Source organism: Hyperolius riggenbachi, chromosome 3, assembly GCF_040937935.1.
Source record: "Hyperolius riggenbachi isolate aHypRig1 chromosome 3, aHypRig1.pri, whole genome shotgun sequence".
Taxonomy (NCBI): Eukaryota; Metazoa; Chordata; class Amphibia; order Anura; family Hyperoliidae; genus Hyperolius; species Hyperolius riggenbachi.
Genome location: NC_090648.1, coordinates 238,545,008 through 238,561,204, shown reverse-complemented (window position 1 = coordinate 238,561,204; position 16,197 = coordinate 238,545,008). Strand labels below are relative to the sequence as shown.

Sequence of the window (16,197 nt, the reverse complement as noted above, 5' to 3'; positions counted from 1 at the left end):
AGGGAAGTGTTGAAGGGAAGCCACTTACTGAAAAAAGTCAGCGCCTCCCTGCGTGCAGGTTGAGTCCAGTCACATCTATTGCGGCCATAGCTCCCAACTTTCTGAGATGAGAAAGAGGGACACTTTAAGACACACCTCTGCTAAACCCTAACCACGCACACGCCTAAAAATTCATAAGTAAAAAATTTAATTTGAGTATTCTTTAAAGCAGCTAAGCATGATTTGTTTAACTGTACACAGAGTTCAGCTTTGATGTACTAAAAGGTTGCTGCGTACACCATCATACAGACCTCATTATTGACATGCAGCTGACCATAGGAATTTGCCTGAAATTTAATGGTTACTAATGGGATCTGGTTAATTAGAGAATGCTCAATACTTCCCAGGGATTTTCTTCCATTTGGGGCCTTCGAGGATGGAAACCTCTCAAGCACCTTAGCAGACTGGTGCAATAGGAGGAGTCTTACTTGTTCTATTAGTATGTATAACTGTGATTTGATGTCAGTAATACTGTAGTTGTTCATAAGAGTTAATAAGTCAAAAGTAGAAGCCGCTAACAAGGCACCACACTTTTAGACTCAGGCTGTCAATCAGCTGGACACCTGTCATAAACCTGAGCGGTTCTTGCCTTTTTCATGATTGCTAACTCAGTAAAGGACCAGTCCTTAAAGCGTTGCTATCATATAAATCCGGCATAGTGGGGTCTGAACCCTCTACAGTATAACAGTAATTATAGAATGATGTTGTACCTTGAAATGAATCAGAGCACTCAGTATATGATTTTATATAAAAAATTGTATTTGCTTATCATACAGCATATATACAAAATATGAACAGTTCCAAGTAGTGTTTCCTTCTAACAGTATTCCATCTTATCAAGGCTTTATAGCCAAGCGATCATCAATCTTCTAAGTACATTCAAAAAATAACATAACAGTTGTGTTATGTAGAATAAGATCAAAAGTAGTCTCATCTGTATCAATAGCTGTGTATATAATAGTTGTGTAAAACTAATCTTCTAAAAGAAATAGCATAAAAATAGCTTCTAAAAAACTTCTTGCTAACATCTTAACAAAACTTAATGCTGAAAAATTAATAAAGTAAATCACCAGAACATTAAGCATATTACCCATTCTCTGTCATCTCTTCACTCTTCAGCATATAGAACCACTTGTGGGAAGGTAGCTTCTGCCTCATGTGTCTTCTCAGGAGATTGTTGGGCTTCTGCAAACTATGAGCTTTCAGTTTCTACTTTTATAGGGATAGGAAGCAATATGGCTGCCTAATCTGGAATGTCCCTAATTCCCAGGTTCTGATTGGCTAAAGCTTCCATGCGTCAATGCTTTATCATGTTTGGATATCTAAATCATAATATTGTTTATAAATTCCTTAAAGAGACTCCGTAACAAAAATTGCATCCTGTTTTTTATCATCCTACAAGTTCCAAAAGCTATTCTAATGTGTTCTGGCTTACTGCAGCACTTTCTACTATCACAGTCTCTGTAATAAATCAATGTATCTTTCCCCTGTCAGACTTGTAAGCCTGTGTCTGGAAGGCTGCCAAGTTCTTCAGTGTTGTGGGTCTGCTATGAACTCCCCCTTCCAGGCCCCTCTATGCACACTGCCTGTGTATTATTTAGATTAGGGCAGCTTCTCTCTTCTCTCTTATCTTTTACAAGCTGAATAAATCGTCCTCTGAGCTGGCTGGGCTTTCACATACTGAGGAATTACAAACACAGGCAAAGCTGTTTGCAGGAAGAAACGAGCAGCCTGAGACTTCAGTGCATGAGACCTGCAGGGGGAAAGAAACACACAAATGATCTCTTGAGATTCAAAAGGAAGGGTGTATACAGCCTGCTTGTGTATGGATGTATTTTCTATGTGTGGACATACTGTACATCAACCTACTTCCTGTTTTGGTGGCCATTTTGTTTGTTTATAAACAAACTTTTTAAAACTGTTTTTAACCACTTTAAATGCGGCGGGGAGCGGCGAAATTGTGACAGAGGGTAATAGGAGATGTCCCCTAACGCACTGGTATGTTTACTTTTGTGCGATTTTAACAATACAGATTCTCTTTAATTACCTTATCTTGTGGGAATTAACGTCATTTGGAGTGCTTGACATGTGATATAGGGTCATTTCTGACACAGTTAATTAAAAATGGAAGTCACCAGCCATCTTGTCTGCTGGTTTGCCCCAGACATTGAGACTAAACAATGTCATTCATGACGCATTTCTGATAAAGTGTTCTCTGCTAATTAGGTTGGAATGTGTCTGTACTTTCCCAGACAAGAAATAGGGCATGTTGACCCAAACAATCTGTGAATTACAGATATTGTAATGCAATGCTTATTGAAATACACAGGGCTTCTAATATACTAATTTAAATATAAAGCTTATTATATAATTCTTCTTAAAACAATCATATAAGAAATAATTGCATATTAAATCTTAATATAAAATCATGTTCTATATATTTGTCTTTCTTATAAAATAAATATAATAATGTAAACCGAAAGATGTCACTATCTCATCATAAATAACAAGCAATATTAATATTATTTACAAGACTATAAAACCGCCAGGTGGCATCATTTGTCCTTAATACGGGACAATACAAAAACCTTGGAACTTATTATTGACATTTCGAAGAACTATTATAGCCTAAACAACTTTGTGGAAAACAGCTAATGTATTTTGAAACTTTCACTGCTGAATCCAGCTTTTTAAAATATATTCAGAGTATTAAATTCTAATATATATGGTTTAACAATAATTATTTCTTTCTTTAGAAGGACTGTATTGATTCATATTTAAATTGATAATATTTATGTGTAATTAATGAGCAAATAAGATTGCTGCAGTAATGTGCATTTAACTTGCTTCCAGTCAGTCTTTGCACAGTATGCTTATCTTGACCTTGGCATTTGAAAGAGGACTCTAACAAACAATAATGTTTTGACTTCTTGTAGCTAGAATAATCTTATAGGCCTCACAGCCTGGAAAATGCTGAGATGTCATAGAGCAATATTTTAAAAAAGTACTCTAACTTTACAGTTTACAATGACATTTTGCATAGAACATTAAAACTTAAAATGTATACATATGACAGCTTTTCCTACATAAATAAAACCGCTAGAATTCTGACGCACCCACCTGGTGTAACTTTTCTGCAAGGAGCCAGGATGCTCTGAACAGATCATCCACTTTGCAGAGCCTTCCACGTAGCACAAGGAGAGCAGCTCTGCGGGTCGCTTCTGTGTCCATCCCCTCCTTTTGTGCCGAATATTTAGATGAGAGGGAGAGGGAAGGTCTGAGGGCACGGCTGTTGGAACGTGACAGCCCAGGCAAAGGACATCGGATTATCCCCGGAGTATCGATAGGATTCGGGGGCTTCCCCCTACCGAGGTGAGTACCCTCCTAGGGGAACTTTTTAAAGTTACAAGTTTTCTTTAAAGTACCACTATCCCAAAAAGTCTAAAGTTTAAAATACATACGTATAAATATGGTAGTACATTTCTCCCAGATTAAAATGCACTATAAATTTACTTTTCTCCTGTGTCTCCTGTGTTGCTGTTACTTACAGTACGTAGTCAAAAGCTGACAGATTTTGGACTAGCCCATCTCCTCATAGGGGATTCTTAATATTACCTTGATTCTTTGCAAAAAATCTTTTTGTAAAAATAAATAAATAAATTGATCTCAGGATTTACAAACACCCACTCCATAAATCTGGTAATCTGGTAATCATGCCCATGTACATGGTGGTGTGTAGCAGAGATTTGTAGCAACTGCAAATGCTTCTTTTTGGCTATTTATACCAAACTAGAGGTATGGTCAAACATAAGTGATTTGTAACTCTTCGGTGGTTCAAGCACATGGTTAGTAGAAATTACTGTATGTTGGAGTACTGACTTACATCAAGAGTTTGGTTATTACCACACATTCTCTACTAAAGAGTATATCATGGCAATGCAACAGAGTATGTGTTGTGAAGGAATTTCATATGTTCTTCCATTTATATCTTTACAGAGCGCCCAGTTTTATAAAGTTACCACTGAACAATATCAGGATGCTGCGAACACTGTGGAGGCACGATTCAAGTAAGTTGTTAACCATATAGATTATCCACATGGAGTCTTCAACATGCTGATTTGTAAGTCCAATATAAATCTAGATTTCTAACTGCCACAGTGCCCTCAATTCATTAAGACCTGTCTGGTAATAATACTGTTTTCGAGGAAGGAGACTTTTTTTCAGTGTTCACTAAGTTTATCGCATGTAGTGATCTGATGGTATAGTTGTCAGAAGTTAAAAAATATTCGGTACTTAGAGTACGGGATACTGGTATTCCAAGCCGGCAGATATGTGCAGCACTGTGCCCTGTCTCTTTATACGTGGACATCTCCATAACCTGCCTCTCAGGTCTGCCATGAGTGGAAGGCTGTGTCTACAGTGCCGTGAGGATTGCTGTGTCTGCCCAAAGACAGTCAGGCAGTGGATGTTGCATGCCCAGTTTTAAGATGATGCTGAGTTGCCTAATAAGCGGAATAATTTGCAGTCTGTCTCCTGTGTGTGCACCGTGAGGCTGGTGGACAAGTATATGTGAAGGACACAGAGGGGGGAGAGAGGGATAAGGAGGAGAACCAAGGTACAGGTGGGCCTATACGGCGGCATGTGATTCTTCTGCTATAGAGGGGTCTGCTGCCACACTCTGCACACCTGTGTTACATTGTCACCTTTACTGTTCTGATGTACTGCCAGCTCACCTTTATCCTGCATGCCTCATAAGTCTAATATCTGAGCAGACCACTCCTCTCTACCTATGCAACTGGGCTGTGTGATGTGTGCTCCTTGCCAGCAGTTATTGTCCATTATTGCCTGCTTTCCATGGATCATTTTTGTTGTTGCTGCTTCTGTATGTATGCAGCTGTAGCCATGGTTAGCCTTATTTTTGAGGTCCTGTCTGGCAGGACATCAGCGCCTGTGAACTGAGGAATAAAACAAACGAACGTCTATGAAGTGAACCTTATTTTTTAATACATTTACATTATATTTGATTATTTTGCCAAATGCAACATGTAAAATGTATTGTACGTATGGTGGGCTTTGCCCACCCACATTTGTGTCCTCCTAAACTGTCATCCATTCTATAGATCCTCCCCTTCAAACATCACCTGTGTTCTTGTCCTGTCTCTTACTTTCCCCCGTATCTGCCTAAAGATATATTCCTTGAAGATAGACTATCTTATGTAGAAAGAAAATGCTTGATTTGTTGTAAATTTACATTTTAATACACCATAGCATTGCAAGAATTTTATATGAAGCCTTTTACCAGTTTTTGTGGGTGCAAATGAGTTTGCAGATATATACACTTCTAACAAGCGCTTTGTCTCTGCTTTGCTTTAAGAAACATTGATCTAGGGCTCAATGATCAAATGCTTTATCTCTGAGATCCTAACATTGATCACTCTGTAAATGATCAAGTTCAGTGGGCTCCTGAGCTTTGCAAATTGTATTAAAAGAACATTACTAAAACATGCTACTGTTTCTAATGTAAGAATAATATTTCCAGGAGTTGCATTATAACCATTTCTATTAAATTATGAAGATGTCTCCTCCATAATGAAAAGTTTACACAAGAAGAGAAGAATGCGATATTACAGGAAGAACATGGCTTTGGGCAAGGATTTGGGCTTTTACAAACTAATTACATTTCTACATTTGTATTAGCTTTCCTCCCCTTTGTAATTAAAGAGATGGTAGCAGGAAACACAGCAGATGCCACAGTAACATTGTATTCCCCATGGGCATCTAAGTCAATTTATAACGGCTTTATTATTCTGTGATATAATAATTAAGCAGAAGACATTATGCCAAAAGATTTTTTTGGAGGAACTGTTATTTTTGTACATACTTAAATTTTTTACTAGGAATAGCACAGCGAACTACCATAGGTGGGGATTTTAAGAGAGCAGCAGTGTGGGGATAAACAGCAGTTCATGGGGTTCCTTTGTGTCACTGCAGTGCAGATAGCAACATGGAGCAAATGTCCACTTTGAAGCAATTTTGTGTCAAAAATAAAAATATAAAAGGAAAAACTTTGTAGAACTGATCCCAAGTCAGTTTTGACACTCTTCACCTACTGTTTAATATTATTTAGTATTTATATTGCTCTAACATCTTCAACAGCGCTGTACAGAGTATATTGTCTTCTCACTGAAAGCGGTCCCAAACCAAACATTTTTTTTTAATTAAAAATATTTAGTTGCACCACTCTGACACATACAAAGATAAATAAACACTCCTTCAAGCCTATGAGCATTTCAGTGCATGCTTTTCACCCTTCTCTTTTCATAACCAGGTTTATACTGGGGGCACCCATTAGCAATTCCTCCATTGCTGGACACCACCTACTTCACCAGTTTGCCGGATTTTGTCCCGGCAATTTGAAAGAAAGGGAGGGGTTCCTCCAATAAATGTAAAATATTTTATATTTGTCATCATGCAGCTGAAAAAAAGCTGCTATTTATTATAATTTAGAAAAAAGATTTTATTTCTGAAATCTTGTATTTTTAATTTGGGTCCACTTTAACTGTCCCTCAGAGGGGCTCACAATGTAATCCCTACTTTAGTCATGGGTCTATGTATGTATCATGTAGTGCGTGTATCATAGTCTTTGGCCAATTTAGGGGGAACTTATCTGTATGCTTTTTGTAAAATGAGAGGAAACCCACACAGGCATGGGGAGATGCCTGTGCAGATAGTGCCCTGGCCGGGATTTGAACCAGGCACCCAGCACCAGTGATTGACTTTAGGTCCCAGAGCAACTACTTGTGTCTGAGTGGAACTCAATGTACCACCCCTTAGTAAGCTCAGAAAAAAAAAATCTGTTGCTGGTGATGCTTTATAGTATATTTGCAGGATAGTCCATTAGTGGTTCATCTCCAATATAGCATGTTTGGGCATATTCCTCACTAGTTATGTTGCCAGCAGGGAGGTGCTCATATAGTACATGGGTCTTGCAGATAACTGCCTTTATTGAACCATTTAAAATAGTCAGCTATTTTCAGAATCAGCTGTGAAGTTTAAGCTTTTTCATCCTAAAATTCTATACATTTTTTAAAGTTGCATACTGTATATTCTCATTTTCCAAGCCCTGGTGATCTACCACTAGATATCTAGTTAACTTCATCTGAAAACTAAAATAGTGGTTTCACTTGCACGTACAACAAAAACAAAATAAAACATATCCGCGTTTACAACTAAAAATATATTTTAAGCAATACATACTGAGCCTGTGTTTTAAAGGTGCTCATTTACTTAGGTCATGGTTTTCCCCAAAAAAGTTTTTTTTACCTGCAGCAGCACCCCTTAGGAAAGTATTGACCCTCATCCCCCCCCTACCCCCTCCCCCATCCCAATGGCACACACTATTACAAACCTCCCTTATGGGAAGATTCTCTTCATTTTTGTTTATGTATTTTCAGTTGCTCACTTGCCTTTAAAGGGAAGGTTCAAGCAGGGCGGTAAAAAAATAAAAATCAATATCCACTTACCTGGGGCTTCCTCAAGCCCGTGGCAGGCAGGAGGTGGCCTCGCCGCCGCTCCGCAGGCTCCCGGTGGCCGACCCGACTTGGCCAGGCCGGGTGCCAGGTCAGGCTCGTCTGCGCTCCAAGGCCTGGCACTTCTGCGTCCCACGCAGCCGCGCTGACATCATCGGACGTCTGCCGGGCTCTACTGCGCAGGCGCAGAACTACTGCGCCTGCGTGGGACGCAGAAGTGCCAGGCTTTGGAGCGCAGAAGAGCCCGACCTGGCAGCCGGCCTGGCCAGGTCGGGTTGGCCACCGGAGACCACCGGGAGCCTGCGGAGCGGTGGCGAGGGCACCTCCTGCCTGCCACGGGCTGGAGGAAGCCCCAGGTAAGTGGATATTGATTTTTATTTTTTACCTCCCTCCCTGAACCTTCCCTTTAAGGCAATTGAGAGGGTAGACTAAATAAAAATATTATTTAGGTTGGAGGTACGTAGGAGGGGCTAAAATAATTTAAACCATAAAAAAGCAGTTTAAATAACCACTTTACCTCCTTGGAATGAGCAGCCAAAAAAAGTACATTTTTAGAGCCGTATTGACTGCTCAATATAACATCGTGTTTTGCAAAGCTTATGTCTGCTTCATCAAGCACAGTGCCTGAAATATCATACCGCGAGCAATGTTTGTTTAATAACAGGAATAAAAATAGACATAGAAGACAAGCAATTGTATTAAAAGCTTATTGCAAAAACCTTTCTGAATATCTATCTATTATGTTTTATTATTATTATATAGTGAGTTATGAAGCATACAGTAATAGATGTATGCTTCACTACAGCTATAATTGCTTATGTTATGTAAATGCACAGCATGCTGCCTGTCATTCCTGACCGAATTCGCTGCACTTTGCCACTCATGCGCAGATTTGAATGTGCCATAGCAATCCAATTGCATCTCATTGCAATTATGTATTTTTTTTGTATTTGTATCGCTCATTTAACTGGCCAAAATGCATCTGTGTTTTGGGTCAAAGCCATTAAAATGCATGTTAATTTCCCTGCTCAGGTATATTTAGTAGAAAGGTGTGCTAAGGTGCATGTGGGCAGAACAAATTAAATTCATTCAAAGTGCATGTTAGTGAGCTACCTTAGTAGGTTTCATAAGCTCCATCTAGTGGTGGTCAAAGGGGAGAATGCTTATGGAAAAATGTATTGCTTTGTGAATAGTAGGCTTCATGGGTTCCACCTTGTGAAGTTACATGTGGTGAATACATGGAAAAGTTATCACTTTGCAAATATTTCCTGTAGTAGAAAATACTGAATTTAGAAAATAAAATGGGTTACTGAATAGAATACATCCTGAATATATCTTCAAGAAAAAAGTTTTAATATCCAAAATAAGTGCACCACTTGGATAAGGTAAAGCTCATAATCCTGGTACTAAAGAGTCAAATGGTAATAAATCTAATACTTATAATACAATTAATATAATAAATAAAAATTATCGTTAATAAAAAAATTGAATGATATAACAGCACAAGTCTTCAAAACTGAGTATGAAACTAAGCAGTAACAGTTTCTAAGATTTGATTTAGTCCATCTGGGCAAAACATTAGTTACCTAAAAATCTAATTTGGTTCCCTGTTTTTGAGTTTCTTAAAACGTTCTGGGCTCTTGAGGAATGAGGATTACTTCTATAGAGAAGAATTGTAAGTGAGCTGGGTTGAAAATTGTCTTTGTTGACCCAGTTTACGTCAAATCTAGTATTTTACAGCCAACATACTGTAGATTGGCAAGACAACATTATGCAGGAAAAGAAAAAGAGCTTATCCCATAGAAAATAGGGCACCACTCACTGGCATAGTCACAAATATAACAATACATTAACCTTCTTAGCGGTAACCTTTAGAGCTACCCGGGGTGGAAAACCGCAGCTCAGAGCAGTAACGCCGAGCTACACTCTTGGTAGCTGACAGGAGTTCCATGCAGGGCATTGTGCACAGAAAGCATTCTCACTCACCTCTCGGGCAATCCAGACACTGGCGGCCATCCCTCTTCCTGTCCACAGAGGCTCTGCATCCCTCTGGTGAGATCACTGAACTGTCAACTTGATGACAGCCGGCAATCTCACTGTAGGGTTTCAGCGCCACCCGGAGGACGGAGGGAGAACTGCAGTGCTGGATTCCAGGGAGGTGAGTATGTGCAGGGGCTGCTCCAGGCTCTCTCGTGGTATGATTTTTTTTTCTTGCTTTTAGGGTCTAAAAGCACATGAAAAAATGGTACTGCTTTTAGACCCTAAAATCCGGAAGGAATCCTACCGCTAGGGAGGTTAAAAGGAAAATTGCATGTATAATATCGTATTTTCCACCGTATAAGAAACTTTTTCTCCCCCAAAAATATGGAGAAAAGTCCCTTCCCTGAATGACCACCACTGCTGCCATGTTGTGGATTCCCTGTCTGTGTGCCTGCTCCCCCCGTGTGCCTCCTCTTCCTCCCCATTGCGTCTCCTCCCCCCTCCCTTGTGCTTGCAGCTGCAGCCAGCTTACCTATCCGAGAGAAGGCACGTACGGGGAGCTGGCACACGCTGGGACACAGGAAGACACATGGGGGAGACATAAGCCACACAGGAGGACACGGGGAGACATAAGCCACACAAGAGGACATATGGGGGAGACATAAGCCACACAGGAGGACACGGGGAGACATAAGCCACACAGGAGGACACGGGGAGACATAAGCCACACAAGAGGACATATGGGGGAGACATAAGCCACACAGGAGGACATATGGGGGAGACATAAGCCACACGGAGGACACGGGGAGACATAAGCCACACAGGAGGACACGGGGAGACATAAGCCACACAGGAGGACACATGGGTGATGCATAAGCCGCACAGGAGGATGCATGAGGGAGACATAAGCCACACAGGACGACAAGGGGGAGACATAAGCCACACAGGAGGACACATGGGGAAAAATGGGGCACACAGCAGGACACGGGAGGACACCATTTGGTGGATAACATGTACAAGATGCTACTGGAACATGGACGCACCAGGTTTAGTATATTTTTTTCTTCTTGTTTTTGCCCTCTAAACCTAGGTGTGTCTTATATTCCGGAGCGTCTTATATGGCAAAAAATACAGTGTATCACTATATTAAAACATATTAAAATGCCCCTAAAAGGCTGTCACCAACTGAATAAATAACAGAATCATCCTAATCAGGGGTGCTCGGATACACCTTTTCAAAATTCGGAACCAGCTATCCGGATGCGAATCGGATATCCGAATCAGGACTTTATCCAAGTAAACCCCGATATCCGGATTGAAAACCGGAAGTGACCTGAAAATGGCTTCCAAAAGTCTCTTCAAATGGTCTCTCTCTCTGTCTCTGTCTCTGTCTCTCTCTCTCTCTCTCTCTCTCTCTCTCTCTCTCTCTCTCTCTCTCTCTCTCTCTCTCTCTCTCCTCTCTTCTCTCTCTCCTCTCTCTCTCTCTCTCTCTCTCTCTCTCTCTCTCTCTCTCTCTTCTCTCTCTCTCTCTCTCTCTCTCTCTCTCTCTCTCTCTCTCTCATGTATATTGCATAAGTTGTAAAGAAAGAAAATGTTTAATTTTAAAAATATTGCTCTTGAAATTCCTTTTGTATAGGATGTCGTGGTAGCTATGTAATATTGTTAAACTCTGTTGAGGGCCGCGAGGTTTGTGTTATTGATGGACACATTATGAGTCCCTAGCTGTGTCCTCTTTCAAAAAAGGATCTGCTTTGAGTATATGCCAAATTATTTTGAAGATACTGAAATGACACTGTTATTTTAGGCAGTGTACCTGATGAAGCAGTAATGAGCTCTGTGAAAACGCATTGTTAATTATGCAAATAAAACTTTTAAAATGTACCATATTGGCTGCACATTCCAGGAGGAAAGTTGTTAGTTACACATCCTTTTTAATGTCCTAATGATTTTTACCCCCTCCTATCAGCCTCCTACGACTGGTAATATCTTAAGTGTATTAATATTGTACCTCCTGCCATCAAGTGAGTGACCACCACCACCACCACCGGAGCAAAGACTCAAATGAACTAAAAGGCAGTTGTGCGCTCCCCTCCAGCATTGAATAGTTTGTGTATGCAGGCGGAGAGCAGCGGCAGATACATACCTTCCATGCTCTCCAGTGTGGACGTGTGGACGTTCCTCTCTCTAGCCTCTGACGCGACTTCCTGTTTATAAAGGAAGACTCGTCAGACACTAGAGGGAGAAACGTCCATGCTGGAGCGCACGGAAGGTATGTATCTGCCGCTGCTCGCCGCCTGCATACTCAAACTATTCAACGCTGGAGGGGAGAGCCCAAGGTGAGGGAGGGGGGGCTGTCCCCCTCCCTGCCGAAGTGCAGCACTGCATTCCCCTCATGCTGTGACCCCTCCAGCCCCCCAAAACTGCTCCGAGCGGGCCCCAGGGGGGAGGGGGGCCCACTCAGTATATCTGCAGGGGGGCCCGGTGGAACGTTGTTACGCCCCTGCTTTCTATGTACACCTCAGGAAGATATGGTTGGGAAGGTGCCTAATTTGGACGGAAAAGAAAACGTTTTTACAGACGGCTTTAAAGAGAACTGTTTAATTTACAGCCATCCTATGGCATATCATCTTCATTTTGACACCAGATTAATTAAAGCAAACTATCAAAAAGAATGCCATACATATTTTTGTTTTGCATTTGTTGAATTGTAACATTGTCCCACTGGACTGTCACATGTGGAGTATAAGAAATTTTTATGGGCAAGACCCTTCAAGATCATTACCTCCATTAATCTAGCATAAATCCACCTTCTACTAGTTCTTTTCACCCGATGGCCATGGTGCTTGAGTAAGTTGTGAAATTAGCGGATCTAATTGAAAGAACTGTTTTTTTCATTAGAGAAGTACTCTAATATTACTTAAAAGAAGAGCAGGTTCTTGTGGAAGTTTGATATGCAGGAACTGCAGTTGTCCTGAACCCTTTAGAGCTACTTATACAGCAGCTGTGCACATGTATTCATCTGTTCCTCGTAGCCACAACAAAGCAGAGCCTATTATTGATTATGATGGTTAAAGAATTTGAGTGAGAGAAAATGAGGCAAGTCTATTTCAAGAGCTCTTAATTCATGTGCAACTGTATTGGATTGCGGATTAAACTAATGTGCCATATGCTCAGAGCTTGCCAAGACAAACACCTGTAGTTGTTTCAATATTTGTCCTTTCATCTGGCTGCAATGAAGCCTTCTGCCTGATGAATAATAAATCTTCTATTTCAGCCATTTAATGCATCCATTTCAGAGACGTGAGGAATTTAGTTTAGCCTTAATAAAAATGTAAATGTTCTTGAGTAAAATTGCTTTGCTCATTTTCACATTGATTTAATATATACAGCAGTTGTCCATTTATAATAAGTGTTAGAGACATTGTTTAAAAAACATTTGTTTGTTTTTAAAGACCCCCTAGTGTCTACAACACACACATTTCTAGGTCTACAGTGGGCAGTACACATTTAGAGTTACATTACATTTTTTGGGGTTGGTAAAATTGATCTGTTCAACATCTTGGTACTTGGTATGGCTTTAGTAGTTAATGACAATTTATATGCAAGGTGGTAGTACACATAATAAAATGTGCATTGAATAAGGACATTCATATAACATGTAAACTTTGATTCACAAAACTTTCCTCACTATAAATGTGCCTTTTTTAAAACAGAAGGTGTTTGCAATTACTCAGCTTTATGTGAGCATGAAAGATCTCCTATCGTATATCAGTCCTGAATATGCAATTCAGAGGCCATAGGCACACTTTGCACTTTGGAAATGTGTCTTGCTTTTAGGAACATAAAGGGTTAATTGACGTATTCAGCAGTGATGCATCATGGTAAATCTAACTTTCTTGCATAAAGCTGAATATTTGCAAATATTTTGTGTTATAAGAAGGCAAATTTATATTTAGCATGGTATCTTTAGTAAAAGTGCTTTTGTTTTTTACATGCCCTTTTAAAGGAAATCTGTAATGTGCACCAAATAATTATTACCTGGGGTTTCTGCCAGCCCACTGCAGCCACCCTGTGCCTGAACGATCATCCGGTCCCCCGCCTAGGCTCAGTTTCGTTACCGCAAGTCACTGTCCACTGCGCGGCCCTGATAGCGTTTCCTCATTCCTGTTCCCCCTCACCAGGAGCATCCTACGCAGTACGAGTTTTCCCCGTACTGCACCTGCGCAGGAGGCTCCTGGCGACGGGAGAGTGAACAAGGATGCGCGCGGCCAGGGCCACGCAGGCGCAGTGGCCGTGGAATTGCAAGTTGGTGGTAACGAAACTGCACTGCAGCGGGGGACTGGAGGATTGTTCAGAGATGGCGCAGGCACAAGGGGTCTGCAGAGGGCTGGGAGGAACCCCAGGTAAGAAACTTTTTTGGGGGGCACATTACAGGTTTCCTTTAACACCGAACAAGCAAAAAAATAGTATAAATATGTAAGGAAAAGTATTATCAAAGTTAACTTAATCTGGAACAAGTTGGGTCTATATAGATAAACAGGTGACTGTTGGAACCTTTATATATTATTAAGGCCACCCGTAAGTTTATATTTCACTTTTAATCTCCACCTGATGAACTAAGAATTATTTGCTAATTCAGTGGGGGGAATTGTGCAGCACCTATCAAAAATATTATCTGGAAGCATAGAAATGTTTCAAGTAGATTGTTTTTATATTTTTAAACACTACAACATTTTCTCTAACCATCTCAGTGTACGGCAGGAAAAGGAGAGACTCCAGGCTCCTCCTCCAAGGGAAACACAATTGACAAGAAGTTTAAAAGGCCCCCACCCCCTGCTACCCTCAGTATCTTGTGTTTCCGGCCTGCCGAGGACACAGTTGACAGCTTTAGTTTATTTATCTATTTGGCGACTTTGTGTAGCTATGCAGAGCAGTTTGTTTGGGATAAGATCCCATCCTGGCCTGTGAACAGGCGTTGGGAAGTTTATCCTGCCTGCAATAGTTAGACATAGTGCTTCTGTTCCCAGGTGGTCATCATGTCTGTGTGTGTTATGACGCTGGGAATCTCCCCCCTTCGGTAGCCTGAAGGGTCGCAGATGATCTCACTTAGCTCGGCCAGGTGGGCAGTTTGAGCGGTGAGTGCACGCGGGTGCACAGTGGCATCTGACAAGGGGGAGATGGCTAGGATGAGACGGCACCAAGATTTTTGTATATGGACAACGCCGTCCTCCAGCAGCCGTAGGAAGTGATCACAGCAGAAGCTTAAGGATGTGGTACTTCCGGATCACTCCAGTATAATGGAGGAGACAGAGACGCCGGCTGAGCGGTTGCTGTTGCAAGTCATGGCGGATCCTCTGTCGGCAGACAACACGGTGATGTAGCGTTTACCATGTATTTGCTTGGGGGGAGAATCTGAGGGGACAGTACAAAGATTAGAATCCCTAAGTTTCTCTTTTCTCCAGATGGGGCTCAGCGATTGCTAAAAGCCCTTACCCCTGATCCTATGCCTGTGAGTTTACAGAAGTAATTTTCAGGTCTAGCATTTGCATAGGATTGCTACATGCTAGCTGTGGGGACTGATAATTATTTGCTGGGGAAATGCATTCGCATGGCTGAGATTAGAGTGGTTTCCCTTGTATGTTTTGTGCTATTTCTTCTCCTGTGTCCAAACAAGCAAGCAATAGATGCAGGACTGGATGAAGGTGGAATGTTGCCATTGCAACAATAGGCTTCCCTGGGATTATAACAAATTAGCTGGTCAAGCCTGCACAGGAATAAAGTTGATTGGCAGAATTAGGGGTATAGAAACTTTCACCCAACAAATCTCTGAATAATTTCAGGTGGTCCCCTGATTTGCATTTGTGTGCAGATTATAATTTGCTTAGGCTGGTTAGCCCTGCATTTATTTGCTGAGACTTGTTAACCTTAATTTTTTTGTTAAGCCTTGCATTTATCTGCATATACTTGTCAGCTTTGCTTTTATTTACATATGCATGATAGCTTTGCTTCAAGTTACAGAAGATTGTCAGCCTTGCATTTGCATTCATTAGCATTTATTTGCTTATGCTTGTTAACCTTGCTTTCATGTGCATAGGCTCGCAAGACTTGACTTCTTTTGCAGAAGCTTGTTAAGCCTTGCATTTATTTGCATATGCTTGATAGCTTTGCTTTCGTATGCAGAGGCTTGATAACTTTGCTTTCATTTGCAGAGGCTTGATAGCTTGGCTTTCGTATGCGGAGGCTTGATAGCTTTGCTTTCGTATGCGGAGGCTTGATAGCTTTGCTTTCGTATGCAGCGGCTTGATAGCTTTGCTTTCATTTGCAGACGCTTGATAGCTTTGCTTTCATTTGCAGACGCTTGATAGCTTTGCTTTCATTTGCAGACGCTTGATAGCTTTGCTTCCATTTGCAGACGCTTGATAGCTTTGCTTTCATTCGCATAGGCTTGTTAGCCTGGCGTTCATTCGCATAGGCTTGTTGGCCTTGCGTTCCTTCGCATAGGCTTGTTGGCCTTGCGTTCCTTCGCATAGGCTTGTTAGCCTTGCGTTCAATCGCATAGGCTTGTTAGCCTTGCGTTCATTCGCATAGGCTTGTTAGCCTTGCGTTCATTCGCATAGGCTTGTTAGCCTTGCGTTCATTCGCATAGGCT

The 16,197-nt window shown here is 41.1% G+C and overlaps 1 protein-coding gene across 3 annotated transcripts in view; it reads left to right on the top strand.

Annotated features, from left to right (window-relative positions):
- CHCHD3 (coiled-coil-helix-coiled-coil-helix domain containing 3) overlaps nucleotides 1-16,197 on the top strand; it is a 278,284-nt gene that overhangs the window by 182,929 nt on the left and 79,158 nt on the right. For all 3 annotated transcript variants that reach the window (XM_068272640.1, XM_068272642.1, XM_068272641.1), the window contains one exon: nucleotides 4,036-4,106. In XM_068272640.1, the coding sequence (XP_068128741.1) occupies nucleotides 4,036-4,106 (71 nt within the window). The remainder of the gene's footprint in view (nucleotides 1-4,035; nucleotides 4,107-16,197) is intronic.